The 21,927-nt window shown below is 41.5% G+C and overlaps 1 protein-coding gene across 4 annotated transcripts in view; it reads left to right on the top strand.

The window, feature by feature from the left end:
- Positions 1 to 21,927, top strand: part of PALM2AKAP2 (PALM2 and AKAP2 fusion) — a 236,287-nt gene that overhangs the window by 106,497 nt on the left and 107,863 nt on the right. For 3 of the 4 annotated variants that reach the window (XM_083481378.1, XM_083481376.1, XM_083481368.1), the window contains exon 7: positions 6,384 to 7,064. The exons of the other annotated variant lie outside the window; for it this stretch is intronic. In XM_083481378.1, coding sequence (XP_083337504.1) covers positions 6,384 to 7,064 — 681 coding nt within the window. The remainder of the gene's footprint in view (positions 1 to 6,383; positions 7,065 to 21,927) is intronic. 4 annotated transcript variants of the gene reach the window in all.

The raw sequence follows: 21,927 nt of genomic DNA, 5'->3' as shown, positions 1-21,927 counted from the left end.
GAGCAAAAATAAATAAATAGCATCAACCCAGTTCTGGAAGTAATTGGTGGTAGACTGCAAATGCAATCCAGCGAACGTGAGATATGGTTAGAATTCATGGACCATTTACACAAGTCAGTGCTTAAACACACAAGTCAGGTCACATTCACACCATAACTTTAAAACACATTTAAAGTGCATGGCTTCGCCGAAAGAGTACTGGGAACTGTGGTTTGTTGAGCGTGCTGGGAACTGTATTTTTTGTTAGGTGTGAACTGCAGTTCCCAGTATTCTTCAGAGGAAGGCAACGGTCCTTAGATGAAGGGCGTAGATGTGACCCAAGTATAGGATGCTGTCTATCCTCTGTTTCAATGAAACTCTGTGTCTTGCATGTAAAAAGAAGCACCAGCATTACATAGAGCCTCTCTTTAGAAACACATCTGGAGTGGCGAGGATGGTTTTTCTGGTTTCTAAACATTCTAGCTTCTCCTGTTTTCCACACGTAGACAAAAATGCAGCCTTGTGAGGGAAATTGACACTTGTTTTCCGATTAGGATTCTAAGCAAGATGTTGAGTCCAAATGTTTGGGGTTGTTTTTTGTTCACTATACATTGCAAATGTGTGTGTGGGAAATTGCTTGAAAAAATTAAGAAACCTATAAACACCTATTTTAAGAGATGGAATCCAGGTGGGACTTCATTCTCACGAAGCACTTAAGTCAATCATTATTCTTTTACTGCTCATCTGTCTACTAAAGTCCCATTCTCTGGGACTTCTACGACACCAACAGGAGAGATTAGTAATATTCCAAAATGATGCCGTGTCACTGAAGGTGTCCAGGCAAAAGATATTAATAGAGGTGGTCTTCAAATGTAGTTTCAACACAATGCAGATTAACGGATGGATTCAAATAAAAGGACCTGATTCTTTACAAGTATGCATTCTTCCATATAAAAGCAAAACAGGGAGTGTCTATTGGAGTTTCTTCATGCAACTTTTTTCGTTTTCAGGTAGGTGGTAGAGGCAGTGGACGAAAGGGCCTGAGTGCTAGTTACAGGCATGGTGCCTCTATTTGAAATTATCTGAAATGTGAGGTGAATTGGGTTTAAATAGGAGACCCAACACCTCTTGCTTACAACCTGCTTAGATCATCCGTTTACAAAGAATACAGCAGGAAATAGGAGAAAACTCTGAAATGGCTGGATATGAGTGAAACGCAAGTCATTTTAAAAAGGACAAGAGCTTGTTAGGGGGGGAGGATGCAACATTCTAAAGCAAAGGGATCACATCTGCATATAATTTTACTTCTGCATGATCAAATCTCAGAGCTGCATACGGACCCCACAAGCGTCAGACAACACAATGTATGTATGTAAAACAATGTTGCTATTGTTCGAGTGTGCTGCAATCTTACAAAATCACATTGACTCAAGTCCTCATTTAAAGGCATGTGGGAGATTTTTTTATTTAAAAAATGTTTGAAGATATTTAATCTGAGAGTGAGAGGAAATTTCATCACATGAAAGACCTTTGGAATATTTAAGTTGCAGCCATAAGAACTGTAGACTAGGAAGTCAATTCAGTTGAGCTCAGTGGGTCTTGTTCCTTTCTGCATTAAGCATGTCTGCGATGGGATGCAAGGTTTGCACCATTTTGTTGTGTTGACAGAATCAGCAAAATGTTGCCCCTAATAGTGTTCTGTGCTCTGGGGCAGAGAAGCAATGACTGACAAAACAGCCTTCTCTTCTGAGAACCAGATGTTGGCGTTGAACAACAAGGGAGCATCTGTCTTCATCATACACAACTTCTCAGATTTCCTGGGTCGTCTGACTTCCCACAGTTGGAGTCAGTGTACTAGATTCAGTGCAGACCTATTACCTGAACCAGCAAAAGAGTTTCTATGCATAGGTACAAACTGCAATACAGGGATGGACAGTTGCCGGCCTGCAAGCTGGATCTAGTTCTTGAAACAGCCTCATCTACACCCTTGTGCAAATTAATTGAAACAAAGCATGTTTTCTATCTTACTTGTAATCCTGTACCCAAAACAAACACAAAAAGTCAGTTGATCATTATGGTGTCGGAAGCCTGCAGCCAATAGAAGGAATGATGTGCTCGCCATAATATATTGAGGTTCTAAGAAAGAGAGTTATTCCAGAGCTGGAAAAGAGGTGTCCTGATGGTACTGAGATATTGCAGCAGGACATAGCCCCCATCACACATCAAAAGTGGTGAAGAAATTCATGACAGAGCAGCAAATACAGGTACTTGGTTGGCCAGGGAATTCCCTGGATGTGAATCCCATTGAGAATTTGTGGGCTATATGCAAAAGTCACCTCCATGCTATAGAATGTACGACTATGGAGAAGCTCATTCAGGCCCTGATTCAAGTGTGGTACAGGGATCAGAAAATCAACAGTGACTGTTTGAAACTAGTAGACGCCATGCCAAACCGTTTTCAAATGCTGCTTAAAAATAGCAGAGGTCATATCCATTACTAATGTACGTATATGTGAGTTTTGTACATGTATGTGTGAGTTTTCTACTACTAAATTCATTGTTTGTTTCAATTAATTTGCACAAGGGTGTAGCTTCCACCAGTGACCCTTTCAATTTCCAGCCAATCATAAAAATAGCAACAACAACCCAGTGTTACTCACAGTTTCAACTGAAAGGAAAAGAAGCAACGAGGCTCCACTTGGGATTTTTTTTATAAATGCTGTCTTGTTGCTACTTTGCGAACATTCTGAAATTGCAAAGAATCATTGCTAACCCTCAAGGGATGTTTCAGGAAGCATGGTCTTTCCTCACCTCGACAGTCAATGAACATATGCCATCTAAACCCATGTGCCTGAGAAGGCCTTATTGCTAGGTAGGGATGGACGGAACAATATATTTCTGGTCTCTGCCACTTTCACATGTGGTTACTCATGAGGGTGTCCCATTCCATGTCCACATTAATCTGCAATTTAAAAAAATTCTGCACCCAAAAAAATCACATTTAAATAACTTTTTTGGAAAGCATTTTCTCTTAAAATTCCCATTTGCTGCATAATCTATCTCAAAATATGCATTGTTAAATGCATGTCAATACAGTCATACCTCTTGTTATGTTTGCTTCAGGTTAAATCTTTTCAGGTTGTGTTCCGCAGCGACCCAGAAGTACCGGAAAGGGCTACTTCTGGGTTTCACTGCTCGCGCATGTGCAGACACTCACAATGACGTCACTCTGCAGTGGTACCTCGGTACTCAAACGGCTTGGCTCTCGAACAAATCGGCTCCCAAATGCTGCAAACCCGAAAGTGAGAGTTCTGGTTTGTGAACGTTTTTCAGAAGCCGAATGTCTGATGTTCCTGCAGTCAATCGGAAGCTGCGGCTGGGTTTTTGAATGGTTTTGGGAGTCGACTAAGTTTGAGAACCAAGATACCACTGTACTTTTTTTGAACCAAGAACTATGTTGCAACATTTGGAAAAGTGTGGGAATGTGATGGATGGCTGTGTTCTGATCCACAAATCAATGTAGGAGGTGAGGAACAGGTCAGCTCATGCTGAAATATAAACAAAATTCTTCAAGCACCCCCTATTGCTAGTTGGTTTTTATTGTAGAGTTTTGGAACCTATAGTATCCCATGAGAATACAGAATTTGGCCAAACCCCCAGTTTGGACTATGTAGCTGCTGGTGGGTCAAAGAACCACAATTAAAACTAATGATGTGATTTATGTTCAGTATTCTTTTTAAAAAGTGCAGCGGAACTAATAGACTCAGCCGAGGTATATGCTAGCTACATCAACAATGTTTTGTTACGATTCATTGTGGCCAATTTCACTGGAATTTTCATTTTAAAACTGTGCTCAGTTAAACTGTTGCCAATACCAGAGTAGTCATTATGGTTGTTTGCTAGAAAACAAGGGAGAGGGGTGGTGAAATCTGTTGAGGAGCCAAGATGTTTGAATCAACATATATACAGTATAACAAACCCTTAATCAGTCTGTTACTTGTAGTAATGCCATAAGTTTTTGGTTTTTTTACAAGTTCTCTTTGGGATATCATGGTACAGTTCAAATCAGACCTCTCTCATAATAATAGATTGTAAAGACTGCCTCTCTCTAAACTTTTATTACGGTGCCAATATATTCTTAGTTCTTAGAAAATGGTTTGCAGCCTGATCTTATGCCTGTTTGCTCAGACGTATATGGAGTTCAGTGATACTTACTTCCAAATAAGTAGATAAGATTTCAGCTTGTAGCTGGTCCTTGAGCGAGAGCTTATACAACAAATGTTTACTTTTTTCTAAGTATATATAGATATAGATGGAAGGAAGGCCTTGAGGAAGTCAAACCAGAAGCATAAATGTTAATTTACCCAGAGTGCCAAAACTGCATCCAAATTCCCTAAAACTAGTATTTAAGGTTTTGAAATGGGTTGCATTTAGATCCTAACCTGCCATGAGTCAGGGACCAGAAGCCAAATTCAGAAAATTAAATTTAAATAAACAATATATTGAAGTGTCAGTAGATGATCAGAGCTGGATGGGTTTGTGGAAGCAATGCTCAAAGTTTATGCCACCTACTGCTGCCTTCTTCCTATGTGCACCAATTGATTCTGTTCTGTTTATCCAGCTCCCAATTTTCTAAAATCCTATGAAGGTCTCCCTTTAATGGCAGTATTTCATGAATGAGTTGGGTTGAGATCAATCCATGTATTGTAAAAGGCATTCATTGGCTAGGTTATCATCTGCCAGGTGGAGAGGAAACTTCGTACCGGGGCTGAGGCCCAGCCTGAAATGGCAATACGGATCCTGCAAAATACCAATGTGTGTTTTGCTCGTCAGAAACAGTTGTATGATATGGCTGTTTGCAGTGTGAAGTACATGCACATTCCTGCCGCATGCATCCCACCCTAGCTGTCATGTGCATCTTAGGGACAGTTTATACATACATGCATGCTTGCCATTCGATAACTTCATCTCAAGAGGTGACTTCTGCACATGAATGGACTGCCACAGATCTGCTGTCATAGAAAGAACTTTAATACTTTCTCATAGCAAAATGAGGTACTTTCAGTGGAGTCAACATGTGTGTAGTAATCCTATGTACACTGAGTGCAAATGAATCAACTGTTGTTGTGTGCATGTGTGAGCCAGGCCTTGGATGGATCAGGAAATGGAAGCTGCATTGACTATGGATTCCCCATCTTCTAGCTGTATTGACTAGTGATACTGGAGGCCAATTCCTTGCTACTCCCTTGTGGACCTTTATATTTCAGGCACACTAAGCCTCCTTCCTCTGTTTCCTTTTGATCTTTCCCTATTTTCACTGCTGGGTTAAGAATGATAAATGAAGCCAAGCTTGCCCCTCTTTATTAGTTTTTGTAAACCTTGTGGAAGACCGTTCAAGCTTCCCCTCAGATTTCGGTAGGCTAAGCAGGAAAAGTATCTAAATCCTTACTGGAAATATTTGTACAAGGAAGCATAGAAGCTCATAGTTTATATTTCAGTACTCTCAGGAAGGCCTATATATGCTGAAATTTGCAGCATGCATAAGTTAAGTGGCTCAATCAGATTTGCATTCTTTCTTTTTATTCTCAAAATGTGTGTACAGGGCTCCCAGCTACAATAGCCCCAGCTATTGGAAATCTCATTGAGCAACCTGCTGAGCATTGGCTTCTGAGATTGTATCACCCACACCCATATCTTCGCAGGACTAGAGCATGGCTTTGTTAGCTGAAGCTGAGATTCTCAGGGAGCTGAATTTTGTACCCCTATTACCACATTCTGTAGCTTTCCTGCAGTCTTGCAGAATCACGGCATACACCCTAATCTACACATCTTGATGTATCCCATGCTCCCTGACACTTCCTCATGGATATGATACGCTCTGGATGTCTTCTCCTGATAAAGCAGAGGTTCTCCTGCACACAAAAAACAAAACAAAACACCCAAGGGAATGCCTGACAGTAGTGAAGAAACTCCATGTCGGTTGAAATTCTTGATTGACTTTCAGTGCTGTATATAATATCCTCATTATCTAGATCAGTCAGGTGAGCATGTACACGGGTCCTAAGAGTTTGAAGTCATTTGGCCATGGAGACATGGTGGTAGACCTGCTTGTTTGTCACATCCCTGATTTAACAGAATCCCTTGAACACAGGTAATATTAGGAAGCTCTCTGCTCAGGTTGATATAGGATATGGCTTGCACCAGTGTCATTGAGCGCTGTAGGTTAACAATTGCTTTTCTTCACAGAATGCACCACACCTCTAACATAGATCGCTTGGCGCTTTAGGCGACACCTTACTGGGGGGCAGGGCAGGGCGCAGTTGTCTGCTTGTCTGTTTGGCAATTAACCATTCACATGCTTCTTGTTGTTGTAACATGCACTTCCTCTCTTGTTTCCATTCAAGCTTTGTACAGCATGGAAATTAATGTGGAGAAAGACAAACAGACAGGAGAGACCAAGATTCTCTCTACGTCCCCCATTGGCCCAGAGGCTGCCCTTCAAAGAGGAATCAAAGTCTATGACGATGGTACCAAAGTAGTCTATGAGATGCACTCTGGGGGTGCGGTGGTAGAAAACGGAGTGCACAGGTTGAGCTCAAAGGATGTAGACGAGCTCATTCAGAAGGCTGGACAATCAAGCGTAAAAGGAGGGACTGTGTCAATAGCGGACGGAAACCTCAGTCATATGAAGGAACAGATGCTTTTCAAGGAGGCCAAACTAGAGATGGTGCACAAATCCAGCAAAAGGCATTCCGAGAACCCACGACACCAAGTGAAACTCTCTGGGGATGAAGTCCCAGAAGCCACCGCAGATCACCCTGTAACAATGATATTTATGGGTTACCAAAACATTGATGATGAAGATGAGACAAAAAAGGTGTTGGGCTATGATGAGACAATCAAAGCCGAACTGGTCCTCATCGACGAAGACGACGAAAAGTCACTACGTGAGAAGACTGTGACGGATGTCTCAACCATGGATGGAAACGCCGCGGAGTTGGTTTCTGGGAGGCCCTTATCGGACACAACTGAGCCCTCCTCACCAGAGGGGAAGGAGGAAAGTCTACCAATGGAAAAACTCCCAGGTACAGAAAAGAAAAAGCGCTGTCAATGCTGTATTGTCATGTGACCACCTCTTCCTTTCTTCCTCTTCTTCCGAGCAGCTCGTGCTCCATCACTCCCTTAGACCTCACTGTATTTTTCTAACTGCAATACTGTGAACTGGAAGTGACTGCCTCCATTGCCTTGCAGTTGGGTTTCTCTGGTTTTTTCTAGTTCTTCAAGGGAGATGAATCGTGAAATTGTGATTTCTCACCAAATGCACTGTTTTAGGATTATTTTTTAAAAAGGGTGAGACAGAAATGGAAAGTGAACACACACAAAATCACTTTCGTATTTGAAACAGATCTTATCTATATCTATATATCTATATAAATATATAATATATGAATATGCATCGATGGCTGTGTGTGAATATGCATATTTATATATTGCATATATTTATGAAACTTATAAATGTATATTAAGAATTTTACTTTATATATCTAGCAGGTATGATCAGCCTCCAAGGATTTTGCAGGACTCTTTTAAGTTTCACATACATGTGAGCCTTAAACTGCATTTTAATGTGAGTGTGTGTTTTCTTAAAAAAACCCAAAAACCCCCACAAACAAATAGGTTTTATTTTTTACTGGGGCAAGGAGAGAGCACATGATCATGCTAGTATTTTGATATTACAACATTTGGGCTCTTCCTTCCCCAAACAGCTTCACAATCTTTGTTTTGTTCTAGTAGTTTTTCAGCAAGACTTGCCCCATAAAACCTCCAACATAACTGCTGGGGCTTGTGCTTAGTGGGGGTAGGTCACAAACAAGTGAGTTTGACTCAGCAAAGCACTGCTCCTGTGCAACCTCCATTCATTTCCATGGGGTTGTGTGCCAGCTTCACTGCTATGAATTAATGTTCCACAGTAGCTACAGAGCTGTAGCTACTCCTTGGGCTCCTCAGAAGAGAGTTCAATGTAGGTGGTAACATTGGCTTCAATGGGACTTGTGTGTGTGCAGCTGTGTGTTGGCCAAAGCAGCGTCCAACGACCTTGTGCCATCCAGATGTTTTGGACCTCAACTCCCATCAGCCTCACCCAGGACCATGGCTGATGGGGCTTGTAGTCCAAACCATCTTGAAGGACACCTGGTTGGCAAAAGCTGTCTTAAAGACCTGGAGTATATTTTACGACAACAGAAACACAACATGGTTCACGCCAACAAACGCAGCTGAGAGTGAATTTTCTGCCTAGAGAATTGAGAGTGATGGTTTTGGACTTGGGTTCTGGCCTTCCCTAAATCTTCCAGGTTACAGTATTGTGTACCTGCTCCAGCTCCGTACCTTAAGACGGAAGTAGGCATGTTGGGGGGAACAGATCCATGATTGAAGCACAGGCACTGATTTTAATGACTTGCCTTTTGGTGCCTCCATTTTTTTATTTTTTTATTTTTTTGTGGCCTCCTGTAACCCTGGTATGTGAAAGATTTGTTTGCAGTTGACTTAAGGATATGATAAAGATTACATGGTTTGATCACTGTTCCTATCAAAAGCGGTTAGGAAAGCTGCAGTTTTCCCTAAGGAGAGAAAAGGCCCAGTTCTCAAGTTATTAGATAAGTTTCATCTAGAGTACGTTATCAAGTTTGTCCCAGAAGGGGTGGGGGGAGCAAAGTGAGGAAGCTGATGCCTTCAGATTGGAGCAAGCTCTGCTTTTGCGTTCATGTCGCCTCAGAGCATTCATAGAGTTTTTCTTCAGGAAGAAATGAGAGTAAGCCATAAGGGTAGACCAAACTGAGATGTTGGTTTTTTGTATCCCTGGAGCGGTTTTCAAGAACATTGCGCTTCAATAGCTGGTGACCAAGAGGAGGCAATTAGGGACCCATTCACCCAAGGTGACTCATAGTCCTCCTTGTTTTCCAAAAGTTCAGCAAAATAGCCTTTCACTCTCTCATTTCGTCATGAAGGAATGCTCTGTGAGTCATAAAGGTTGCAGAATAACAGAGGGTCCTTCCCTACTTTGTCTCCTTGGGCATAGACAGACATTATTTTCCCTCAGGATAGCTGCTGAGGGGAGAGGACAAGACTGGTTCTTGAGTTCACATGATCCTTTTATGTTACTTTCTCACTGCGAGGAAAAGTGAAGAAAAAATGGAAGATCCCATGACTGCTTGACTGTGAGTTCTCTTCTGACCTTAAAAGATGCTACCCTCTAAATCCAGAGGATTTGATCTCTTAAGCTTATGAGACACCCCACATTCAAGCAACAGTGGAATCTCCTGTTTGGTCATTCATGTTTCCCGCAGCGAATTAAATGGCGGAGCCTTGGAGGTTGTGTGAGCCAGAGGCCTTCTGCCACTCCCTCCTTGAAGGCATTTGAGCTGGCCCATTGTTTCGAACAAGTACCTCACGATCAATTATGATGATGATTAACAATGAACCTGTGGTGAACTTACACATGTACCGATACAGCTTTTTTCTATCTGCACTCTTGTAGAACTCCCTTTCGGAGTCCATTGGGGTTCTGCGGTGGTAAGAATTTCAGAATTACTCATTTAAGCCCATGTCACCCAGTGGCAATTTCTGACTAATGCAAGTGATAGGTGTCCTCTTCAAGGCACCCTTATGTGAAAAGACAGCCTGTTGATGAAGTCTCAAACTGGAAGGAGGCACAAATGAAGCCACTATAGTAATCCGAGATGGATGGAAAACATCTGTACCCTTGCTTAGGCTCTGTATCCCACTGGCTATTTTTTCCAGTGGAGATATTTCTGGTTGATAGCTACATGTGTGACATTCAAATTAGAAACAATATTTTCTAGAGGCATTAAAATGATTTCAACCCAGGAGGAATTTCATTTTTTAGAACGATGGCAAAGCTAGAATCTGAGGTTGTTTCTCACAATGTACCTGTTCTCTCTCTCTCTCTCTCTCTCTCTCTCTCTCTCTCTCTCTCTCGTGGTGCTTTCACTGTATTAACTATTAGCTTTAAACATTGTGTTGAATGATGTTTCCGCTCTTAACTCTTTTCTTTCTGTGCCATGCATGGTAACTTTCATGTCGGGAATACCAAACGGCCACAGCAGGATTTGCAAGATTATATCATATCCTGGTCTTAAACACGTTTACTTGGTAGTATGTTGCCCTTGATATCAATGGAACATGCTCCCTCATAAGTGTGCATTGGATCACAGCCTTAAAAAGAGTAGATTATCTCTTCGAAGGATGGTCTCTCTCATGCAGCTATTTTTTTTCTGCTGAGGGGGTATGGTAACTTCAAAACCAATGCTGAATATCCAATCTCTACATTATAAACAATACAATAAAATAAACTTGCAGAAGTGCAAAGAGATTAAGCAAGTTTTCCAGCTGATCCTTGTATTTCTAATGGATAACAGCTTCCATCTACTTAAAAACTAAATATTAATATTCATATTCTTCCCTCTATTTTTGGTTTGTTAGGTTAAGTGTGGCATAGCCCATAATTTCCCACGCAGTGTCCATCTGGTGTCTTCCACACCCCTGCAATTCCATTTTTTGCCAGTTCCAAACAAATCCAATGCCCTTCTTAGCTTCAGTGTCCTTGACGTAGCCCGGTTAGAGAACTGAAGAATTCTGTTGTATGTTATGTCTCACATGGCAAAAGGGAGATAAAAATGATAACCATTTGCAGCTCTGACTTGCATAGGTAGCATTGGGAAATGTTATTATTAGGTTTAGGTGTTTGTTTTCAAGTTGCATAGGTATGGAAAAGGTTTAGGAATTCATTCATTTAGTATCAAAATGCTTCAGATGACCTTATTATAAGATATAAGGGCACAGCAAAGTTTAATCCTTAATGGTTAGAAAGAGAGCACAAAAGCAGACTTTTTTCCCCCGATACAGAAAACTGAGTTTCACTCACTGCAGTTTAAGCCCTGAGAAGTCATCTTCCTGGGCTTCTTCTTGTAGGCCGTCAATGTAAACCGGGGGGGGGGGGGGATGATCATTTTCATGGAGGTATCTACAATGGCACCTTTAAAATATATGAGAGACTAGTTTCCTACCAAGCACAACCTACAGTAAACAGCTAAGCACACCTGAACTGCATTCAAGTCAACAGATGGGTCTTGAGCTATATGGGTTTACCCCTGCTGGCTTCTCAAAAGGTATTAGAGCATCCCCTTGGATCCAAGCAAAGTTAGTTGAACTTGGGTCCCCTTGTTCAAAGGGAAATCAGTTCAAATAACTTAGTCTTGCTTCCAAGCCATAATATCTGATCAACCCTGCAGTCCCAAACAGTCGTGTTTACATGAGTGAATATATCGGCTGCACCTCAAACTTTCAACAGGGTCCAATGCACGCATGAACCAGAGGTGATCAGAGGCCATCCCATTCAGTTGTACATCAGGCAATGCTCTTTGCATACATTTGGAGAATCTACCCACATGAAAATGAATGAAGCATAGCAAAAATGTAAGTCGCTTTGGGCTGGAACTAACAAATTTAGTAAATATAATAATAATAACAATAATAATAACTGAATCATCTAGATTTGGGCATGCATATTGTTCTAGAATAACTGAGTTTCGAGGTGGAGGGGGGAGTGTTTTTAAGGGAGGGACCATATAGCTCAATAGCTCAGTCGTAGATCACCTGGTTGGCATGGCAAAGGTCCTGGCATTTTCAGGTAAGGACAGGGAAGAAATGAAGGAGAGCTGCTACCAGTCAGAACAGACAATACCAGGCTAGAAATAGACTAATGGTCTGATGTGGTATAAGACATATTCCTATGTTGCTAAACTAATTTTATTTCAATTTTTTTTTCTTCTATGCTGGAAACAGGATAGGCCTGGAAAGTAAAGGTTAAAAAAAACAAAGAGCCTAGGCAGTGTAAGAACCAGAGATTCCCTGCTGAGTTTTCCTAGTGGTCGTTATCACTTAGATTACACATTTGTGTCATTTTTACAACTTCAGTGACTTCCCTCAAAGTATCCTGGGAACTGCAGACTGGGGAGGGGGCTGACAATTCCTTTTCAATCTCTCGTGCCTCTCACAGAACTGCAGTTCCCAGTTGCAAGTCTGTAACGTAGATACACCCTCAGAGCACCTAGATGTTCTTTCAGTGATTGCTTGTTTGCAATTCCAGCACAGAAAAACACTTTTCTTTAAGTAAATGTAGGCAGAAAGGATTAGCTTCATGACTGGGTGGCACAATTAATGTTTTCGCCTTAACTTTTGTAAATAAATTTTAAAAATACACAAGGGAGAAAAATCTTCTCAGCATGTTTTCATAGAATTAAAAAAAAGGTAACCTGTACATTTTTTTTATATTTTGTATTTTCAAAGTTTCTACAAGTTCACCTAAGTTTTCTTGAGGATTCCCCTGTCCCCATCCTGGCAAAAATCACTACATCCTTATCTGATTATTATTTTTTAAAGAAAGTGATGTAGAACGGAACCACCATACTGACCAAGCATCCCCTTACCATTAAAGGAATATCAATACAGAAAGAAAAGAATTACAGGGTTGTTTTTCTCTTTTGGTTTCCTGTGGCTGATGTACTGTATAGTATATGTTTACATTACTCCTCCAGTTTGCCTTTGTGATATTATCTAAATGAATGACAAAATCTAGGTATGATGTGCCATTGGACAAAATGCCTTAGCACTCTCTTCTTTCTCATTCTCTCCCGGAGACCTCCAGCAACGCAGGCTGCGCCCCAAAGCTGTATGAACACAACATTCGCTTTTAGTCTCCTATTCGATCCCAAAAAGGACATGATGTATCTCATAACTAATATGGCACGGTCTGCAAATCTGGGGCCCCTATGTACCTGTTTTTCTCATAGTGTTGTTCTGACTTTAACTACATCCTAGATGGTCTCACAAGTCGATCCTCCCAGCTGCATGTTGGGGCATTGCAGAATTCTGATATAACAACTGGGGGGGAGAGCTAGGCTATACAACAGATTGATCCTTATTCCAGCCAAGTCAACAGGGAAAATGTGGGCAAATTGTGACCAGAGCTCAAGCATACAAGTGCTTTTGCACAATCATTTATCAAATATTATTTATTTTTTAAAGGCCTTTTCATTTATAGATGGTTAACAGAAAACAAGACAGTGGCCCACTGGGGCCTTGAATAGTGCATCTGGAAGTTCTGGGTGCAAAGGGAATTGCATGGTTGTTTTTACTTTGTGTCCCCTTCACAACAGAGGTTTAGGATTACCTGCTAGCAGTGGTGTAGTGTTAGGAACTCATCATGACACACACACCCCGTCAGCATCCCAGGAGAGCCCACAGCCATGCCCTCAAGGAAAGTCTAAAAATGCAGGCAGCAGCTGAGGTGATCAGGCAATATATATATACAGTGGTACCTCGGTTTATGAACTTAATCCGTTCTGGAAGTCCGTTCTTAAACCGAAACCATTCTTAAACCGAGGCACGCTTTCCCTAATGAGGCCTCCCACCGCCGGCGCCCTTCCACCATTCGGCTTCCATTCTTAAACCGAGGGAAAGTTCTCAAACCAAGAGAACTATTTCCGGTTTTGCACAGTTTGTAAACCAAATTGTTCTTAAACCAGACTGTACTTTCAACTTGTTAGACAGGTTTAACAAAAGATCTTCAGCTAGCTGAACAGCAACAGTCAGCTTTTAATTAGAAAGGCAAGCAACCTTCCAAAGAAGTGTTACCATTTAAACTACTAGTATGAAGCAAGGAATCCCATCAAAGAAAAGTGATGACATACCCAGCCTCTTCTTCACTGTTTTCCTCATTCTCTTCCTTCCTCTATGCTAATCTGCAACAAACTTGGAAGTTTCATTATCTGTCTGTTAATTATTCTGGCAGATGGCAGCATTGTTTCTGCTCTGAAAAAAACATACTGGAACTACATTCCTCTGTGTTCCCCTTTCCACTGCACTGTTAAGAAAATAGTAAAACGATGCAAAGTTTAAAGTTAGTGGAGGTTCAAGCAGTGAAGACATTCCTTACTACTAAATGCTGAACGTTGCTGTTTTTAGATGGAAGTTCATCGCTTTCAGATGTTTGCTTTTCCTTGCTACTGGATGTGATTTTGAATCAATTGACAAGAATCTCATGTGATTCCCCTCTTCTAGATTATTTCAGGGTTCCTTTGCAGTCTGTGCCCAAAATAGTACAGTCAGGATTCTGCCATCTTTAACTACAATTATCTGCCCACCTGAGAGCAGGGTCTGCCAAAGTCAGTAAGACATTACATGTAGGAGTAAACACATATAGGATTGCAATGTTCCATCTACCATCTCTCACTGCATAATGTGTAGAACTGCTCTAACTTTCTGCTGACTATGCTCACAGAGCTCCCCACCCATCACATCACCCACCCATCAAATTGCACTTTCCAAAATAATAGGGAAACCAAAACAAAGCTTCAAAATTCACACTTATCCAAACTTTCTTTCACCAACCAAACAGTGCTTACGAAGTGCATACATTGGAAAGAAATGTGCATAAAATTAATGTACTGGTGAAAATAACATACTGAAATGCATTAGGTTATGAAAAAAGGCTTGAAAAAGATGTACATTAGTCAAAATTGCATGCAAAAATGTGTACATTAGGAGAAATTTGTACTTAAATGCTGGTGAATTTTCATGCAGATTTTCTTTTTTAAAAATCCAAACTACAAATTGCTGCAAAATGTGGAAAAGTTAAAGTTAAAGCTGGAAATAAGAGAAACTGAGATAACCAAAATTGACATAAACTTCCATCCCTAATACACACATCTTAATTCATAAATATTGTTGAGCATGTAACAAAATATCTCACTGCTGTAAATAACCAATCTTATTTATGCATAATATCCACCTGCTTTTATAATAAGACTTTTCCAAGTCTACTGAGAGAGAACTCCTGCATGCCAATAAAAAATGGGATCCATTTAAATTATACTCTGAAAAGAAAATCTTCTGCAAATCGAGCTTTTCAGATTAACGGCATTCCAAATGAGGCTTTTCAAACAGCAATTCGTTAAGCCTTTCCAGGTTAGCAAAATATGTTGATCTAAAGTATATTGACTTTAAAATGCTAGGGCCCAATCCTGCCAAAGTTCAGCACTTCAAAAACCCATTGATGATGGCAAAATTGGTGCGATTTTAAAGTTGGGTTGGATTGAACTCACAATTCATTTAAAATACAGGAACCTCCTTTCAGATGCCCTTCAGTCAACTTAACATCTTGACCTTATAACTTTCATTTTGTAAGATAGCATACTTAGAGTGCAGCAAAAGCTGGTTAACTGATTTAATTTTAAGCACATGAGCTATCCCCGCTGATAAGCAAATAACATACAGCACAACCCTAAACATCTTTGCTCACAAGTCCTGTTTGTGGGAATATTCAGGGAGGCAGGAGAAGATATATTGTTTATTAATATCCTTCCTAACTTGCACTAGCAAGTTATATAACTTAGCAGAGTTTCACATTCCCCTTATAAACGCACAGCAGATAGCTGGTTGCAGGCTTGTGTAAGCCTCTCACTATCATACAATTCAGTATTGAATTGAATGTTGCTGGTAAATTCCCTTTTAGTCCCTCTTAAAAAGAATAAACATGCCACAATCTTGTTTGAAGTATATAAAAGAAGTTTACTCACATCATCAGTTCACAGTTGGATCCCTGAAGGCAGACTTGGTTACAAAGTATATACATTTGGATCTACCCCATATGGGGGGGATAATCCCAGTGACTACGGACTGGCAGTCACTGCAGTTCACATGACGAAAGGAAGATGGGAAAAGAGTCAAAAAGAAGGAAGTGTGCTGCGTGCCTTGCCCTTTTGTTACGTGGGCAGGTAAAGTCACGCCCACCTCTAGTCACATGGAAGAGGAAGGATGCTCCAGACCAGGAGGAAACAGGAAGTTTTCGACTGGCTGGACCAAACATTCCCCTGCATGTCTTGTCTAGGAAAACAAGGAATGTTGTACTTGACTGCTACTTATATATCACATCCCACACTGTTGAGTTCAGTGAGGCATACTCCCAAGCAAGTACACATGGAAATGTAGTCTTCATCACAAAGCTAGGCATTTATGGGATCGAAACTACAACAGGATCAAGCATTATATTCAGTTTGCATGTCTTCTTTTTCCCCTTGAAAAATGTATCACTTTGCAGTGTCCTGACTGATAGCTCGATTCACAATCCAGTTAAGCCACGCCATCTTTGGAAAAGTCCCCTGTGCATAAACAAACACAAGGCTGCAACTTCTGCCCTCCCCAATTGATAGGTGAGCAAGTTACATAACCTCCAACACCAGAGTGAGACAGATTAGGGACACAACCTCAGTGGAGGCCACACACACCCCTCTCGCTCCAGCCCCGTCCCTGTCACTCATGCCCCTCTCCCTTCTCTGGGCTCCCACGCTCGCACCTTCGCCTGCCCCTGCCGCAACCTGCCGTACTTTCGGAAGCGTAGACCGGCTTCTAGAAGTAAATTGGCTGGAAAGCTGTGGGGGAAGGAGGAATAAGAGTGGGTAGCACATAGGGGCAAGGTAAGTTGGCATGGCTTTGGGTTCCATTTTTATTTTATTTTATTTTATTTTTGGTCCTGTGCTCTGATGTGAGCCAACTAATACACACGACAATGCAGGAGCAGAAAAAGAAAAAAGGCACGTCTTTTGGTCCCATGCTCTAGTGCAGCCAGAGCAAGGGAGCCAAAATGGGATATCCAGCATTGGAATTGGAAGCCAACGCAGCTTCTGTAAATTCTGTAAGTGTCCCACTTAAAATGGGATGGTATGTAGTTATGCATCGCTGGAAAAGTGGGCAAAAGATGGCAGGTTCGGTATAAAATTTTGCATCTCCTAATTAATATGTGTATATATGCAAATTTAGAAATAACTACTGCAATGTAAACAAAAACATAACATTGCTTTCCAGAGCAGACTCCCAAGTAAGTATGCATAGACTTTCTGCCGACCACTACATTTTTATTCGTAAGTCAGTCCCACTGAATTCAAGTGTTTAGCTTGGGAATCTCTGGTTCTCCAGATGTTGTTGGACTCCAATTCTCATCAGCCCCAGTCAGTATAGCCAGTGTTCAAGGATAATGGGAGTTGTAGTTCAGACACATCTGAAGAACCTCATGTTTCCCTTCCCGCGTTTAACCAAGTCCTCCAGTTTGGTTTCCCAGATGTTTTGGATTATAATTCTCATTAGCACCAGCCAGCACAACTGAGGTTGTACACACTGTATAGGCCAAGGCAAGAGACAAATCCATTTAAAAACTGTTTTTCCTTTTCATCAGCAAGTACAAAGCCAGGTCAGAAGAAGGGCAAACACCTAACTTTTAAAAGATTTTCTGTGTGCCATAAAGATTCGAATTTATTTTTATTTTTACAAAGAGGGGCTCAAGAAAATGTTGTGTGAGATACAGTTTTCTGGTGAACGTAGAGTATGGGTGAGATTTTTCTTTTTTAAACACGCCCACTTTCTATGTGAGCAAAGGTTTAAAAGATCCCATTTTGCAGAGGAGAGAAAGAACGACAATAAACTGCTGTGCTAACTACTGGATTAGAATTGCTGAAAATAGCTGCTGTCCTTTGTAACCTGAAGTGTACTTTTTGAGACTGTATATGCTTTTTTGTTTTGTTTTCTTCAGATAAAAAAAAAATCAAAGACAGACAGATAAAAAAAAATAAAAAGAGATTTCAGAACACTGCCAGCAACAGCCATGCTGTATCTGTGGCTACTTTCTGGGTTTTGTTTTTTTTTTTTTTTTCCCTTCTCTCTGTATAGTATTACAAGTAAATAAAACTGCCTTTTCACTGCACTTACTTCTGTGTCTTTGTCCTCTTTTTACTCTGTAATTCTCACTCCTCCAGATGCTCTATAATCTCCCGACAGTTTTGCATCCAAACATTTCTTCACCCCACTCACTAAAATATCAAAGTACTAACGTGCATTTCTCCCACCCAACTTGCATTTCTGCTGCTGCTCTATTTCTACTCATCTGGAGCCACGCTCAATGCTCTCATGCCTAATTAACCCATCACCACCGGATTTGGTACTCTTGCAATCTTTTCCCCCTCCCCAATCCCTTCCCCAGGGGTGCTCTGCATAACACACTATGCGGCTCCTCTTGCCACAGTGATGATGCGCTGGAAGTGGGATAGAGAGCAAAGGAGAGTGAACAGGAGCAGTCAGAACAGTGAAAGACAGGTGTGCTTCAGCAAACACCCCCCCCCGCCCCCCCCCAATGCTGCATTTTTATTTTACTTTTTGGTGTGCACCTAAGATTTGTTCAGTGCACATCTAAAGAAAAACAAAAAAGACAATGTTAACAAACAGGAATTTGAAGACTTGTATATCACAGGGACGCGGGTGGTGCTGTGGGTTAAACCACAGAGCCTAGGACTTGCCAATCGGAAGGTCAGCGGTTCGAATCCCCACGACGGGGTGAGCTCCCATTGCTCAGTCCCTGCTCCTGCCAACCTAGCAGTTCGAAAGCATGTCAAAGTGCAAGGAGATAAATAGGTACCGCTCTGGCGGGAAGGTAAACGGCGTTTCCGTGCGCTGCTCTGGTTCGCCAGAAGCGGCTTAGTCATGCTGGCCACATGACCCGGAAGCTGTACGCCAGCTCCCTCGGCCAGCAAAGCGAGATGAGCGCTGCAACTCCAGAGTCGGTCACGACTAGACCTAATGGTCAGGGGTCCCTTTACCTTTACCTATATCACAGAGGTGTACTTGCCAAATTTGGAAGAGGGCTGCAGTTTCCATTGACGATACACCCAACAGCAAACTTGAATTTATTGTTGTGTATAAAGTGTGGACTGCCCCTCAAATACCAAATAAGACTACATGAGGTGCTTCCAGATGGGGCCTTAATTTGCAGATGGATTCCTGAGACATTGGAGATGGGTCATTGGCAACAGAATTGGGTTGGGGGTTTTTTTTACAGAATTTTCATTGGAAAGCATAAATTTGGATTAAATGTGGGGGGTCTTGACTGGCATTTTTATGCCAATGAGGTATTGCAGATGCCAGGAGGCGTGGGTGGCGCTGTGGTCTAAACCAACCAGAAGGTCGATGGTTCGAATCCCCATGACGGGGTGAGCTCTTGTTGCTCTGTCCCAACTCCTACCAACCTAGCAGTTCGAAAGCACGCCAGTGCAAGTAGATAAATAGGTGGCTGGAAGGTAAATGGCGTTTCTGTGCGCTCTGGCTTCCGTCACAGTGTTCCATTGCGCCAGAAGCGGTTTAGTCCTGCTGGCCACATGACCCAGAAAGCTGTCTATGGACAAACGCCGGCTCCCTTGGCCTGAAAGTGAGATGAGCGCCACAACCCCATAGTTGCCTTTGACTGGACTTAACTGTCCTTTACCTTTACCTTATTGCAGATGCTACAAAATGCTGGCATGTGCGAGGAGCACTGATCCTGTAATAAACACCCATCTGGAAGCACCCTTAGTCCAAAAATGAAGAGATGGTTACGAACATAAGAATTGTCCTGCTGGATGAGGTCTTTCAACCACAGCGTTCTCATTCAAAGAGTCACCAGCTTAGATATCTCTTGGGGGGGGGGGGACCAGTCACGAGGCTGGTTGTAATCCTGATCTGGATTAGGAAGAAAGGTTTAACTCTTTCCCCTCACCACTTTCTTATCGCATATCATCCTTGAAGCTATTTGCTACAAAGAATATTTACAGGTGCAAATAGCCCCTTCTTGGGACTACATACACACTGTGCCTTTAAAGCACATTCAAATAACATTTTCCCTCAAAGAATTCTGGGCACTGTATTTAGTTAAGGGTTGCTGAGAATGTGCTTCAAATGTGCTTTAAAGGTATGTGTGTGTGGACACGTGTGTGCAGGTGTCATTTTTGGTGGTGCAAGAGAGAAAGGGTTAACCCCATCTTCCCACTCACATCAGAGTGAATCAAAAACAGCTGCAGAAAAAGTTAGGGACAGCAACAACAAAAGACAGCTGCACAAATAGAATTGGTTCCAAATGTGTTTGGAGAAAACTCTTTAATAAAAAATAAATAAATTAATGCTTCATGTCAAAAACTGCTTGGGATGCATTTTTCCCTCGGGCTCACCTAAGCGAGCCAACTCTTATCTGTGCAGCCATCATTTTTGGTTCCTGGCATCTCCCTTTTGCACCCACCCCCACACTCAATCAGCCCCTCTCCAGCTGCTTTTTCACACTTAACATAACACATAGTTGGGCTTAAGATTTTTGATATAAACTAGGAATAGCTTGCTGAAACCTTAGATCTGGTTGAGGAAGAGCCCATGATCCCCAAAACCAGCACATGCACACACACAAACGCAAACACACACACCCCCCTCTCAGCTACTTTCTCCAGATTTGGCTTGGTGGGTCACAAGCTATAAAGCAGAAGTAGCCAACATCATGCCTTCCAGATGTTGGACTCCAATTCCCATCAGTCACCATGGTGATGGGAGTTGTGGTCCAGCAACAACTGGAAGGTGTTATATTAGCCACCCCTGCTCTTTGGTGGTGCAAGAGAGAAAAGGTTAACCCCATCTTCCCACTCACATCAGAGTGAATCAAAAACAGCTGCAGAAAAAGTTAGGAACAGCAACGACAAAAGAACAGCAACAACAAAAGACAGCTGCACAAGAGTGCAAACAGAGATTTTTCTTCTTATTAGTTTTGTTTAAATTTACACCTTCCTCCAAAGGAACCCAGATTAGCAAACGTGTTAGTGCTAAAACAATACACTTCAAACTTCTATAAAGAGTTAAAAACTCCTAAAAACAATCACCTACTGTCAAAACTAATAATATCAGGGTTACCAATTATTATTTATTTATTATTATTATTATTATTATTATTATTATTAATGGGGACAGGTCTTTCTGTCATCAAATGCCTGGATAGATTTTTTTTAAAAAAATGTTTTTAAATTCCACCTTAAAGTTAATACTGAGGGAGACTGATGCAGCCAGCTATTTTGCAAAATATATTTCAAAGGAGAAAACTTAAAAAGGAAGTTGATAACAGCTGGATCTTTTTTTAAAAATGCACTCACTATCTGAAGTTATGCATTCCACCCGTAATTCTAATTCCCACAACAAGCAAATTTAGCAGTACAACACATGTAATTCTAAGTTTATAATCTACTTGAGTCAGCTCAAGGGAACCTGACTCAATGTAGGGTACACACTTCAAAATGACACCAAAGTAAAGAGGAGCAGTCATGTTCTTTGCATATATGTGCAGAAATATAGTTTAGATTGATCTTCAGACCACGGTCATGTTCCCATTGCTCATGCTGCTTGCAATAACTGAGATGCCACCAGTATGTTCAGTGGCTCCTTAGAGGACAATATGTGTGGCCTGCCCCCAGAAGACAACAAAAGGTAAGATGGAAGAGAAACAAATGCCACATGCAGTCTCCTTGTTGAAAAAGAGGAATACCGTATTTTCCCATGTATAAGACTATGCTTTTTTTTGGGGGGGGGAGTCAAAAATTGGGGTCATCTTAGACACGGATGGTGAATGCACAGACGTAAAAAAATAAAGATAAAAACCCACTACAGTGGTACCTCTAGTTACGAACTTAATTTGTTCCAGAGATCTGTTCTTAACCTGAAACTGTTCTTAACCTGAGGTACCAGTTTAGCTAATGGGGCCTCTTGCTGCCACTGTGCCACCGGCACACGATTTCTGTTCTCATCCTGGGGCAAAATTCTCAACTCAATGTAACTCTTCCAGGTTAGTGGAGTTTGTAACCTGAAGCGTTTGTAACCTGAGGCATTTGTAACTCGAGGTACTGTAGCACTCTGCTTGTGGTTAACGCTTAGCTGGAATGAAATATTCAACGCAGCAATAGAGAAATTAAAATAATAATTTATTTGTCAGACAAATAAATGATAGGCACAGTGGTATATGGTTACCAATAGCTCTGCCCCCTC

The sequence above is a fragment of the Podarcis liolepis genome, assembly GCF_965112155.1.
Source record: "Podarcis liolepis genome assembly, chromosome: 17".
NCBI lineage: Eukaryota > Metazoa > Chordata > Lepidosauria > Squamata > Lacertidae > Podarcis > Podarcis liolepis.
Note: the sequence above shows the minus strand (reverse complement) of the source record. Positions and strands in the feature narration are given on the sequence as shown.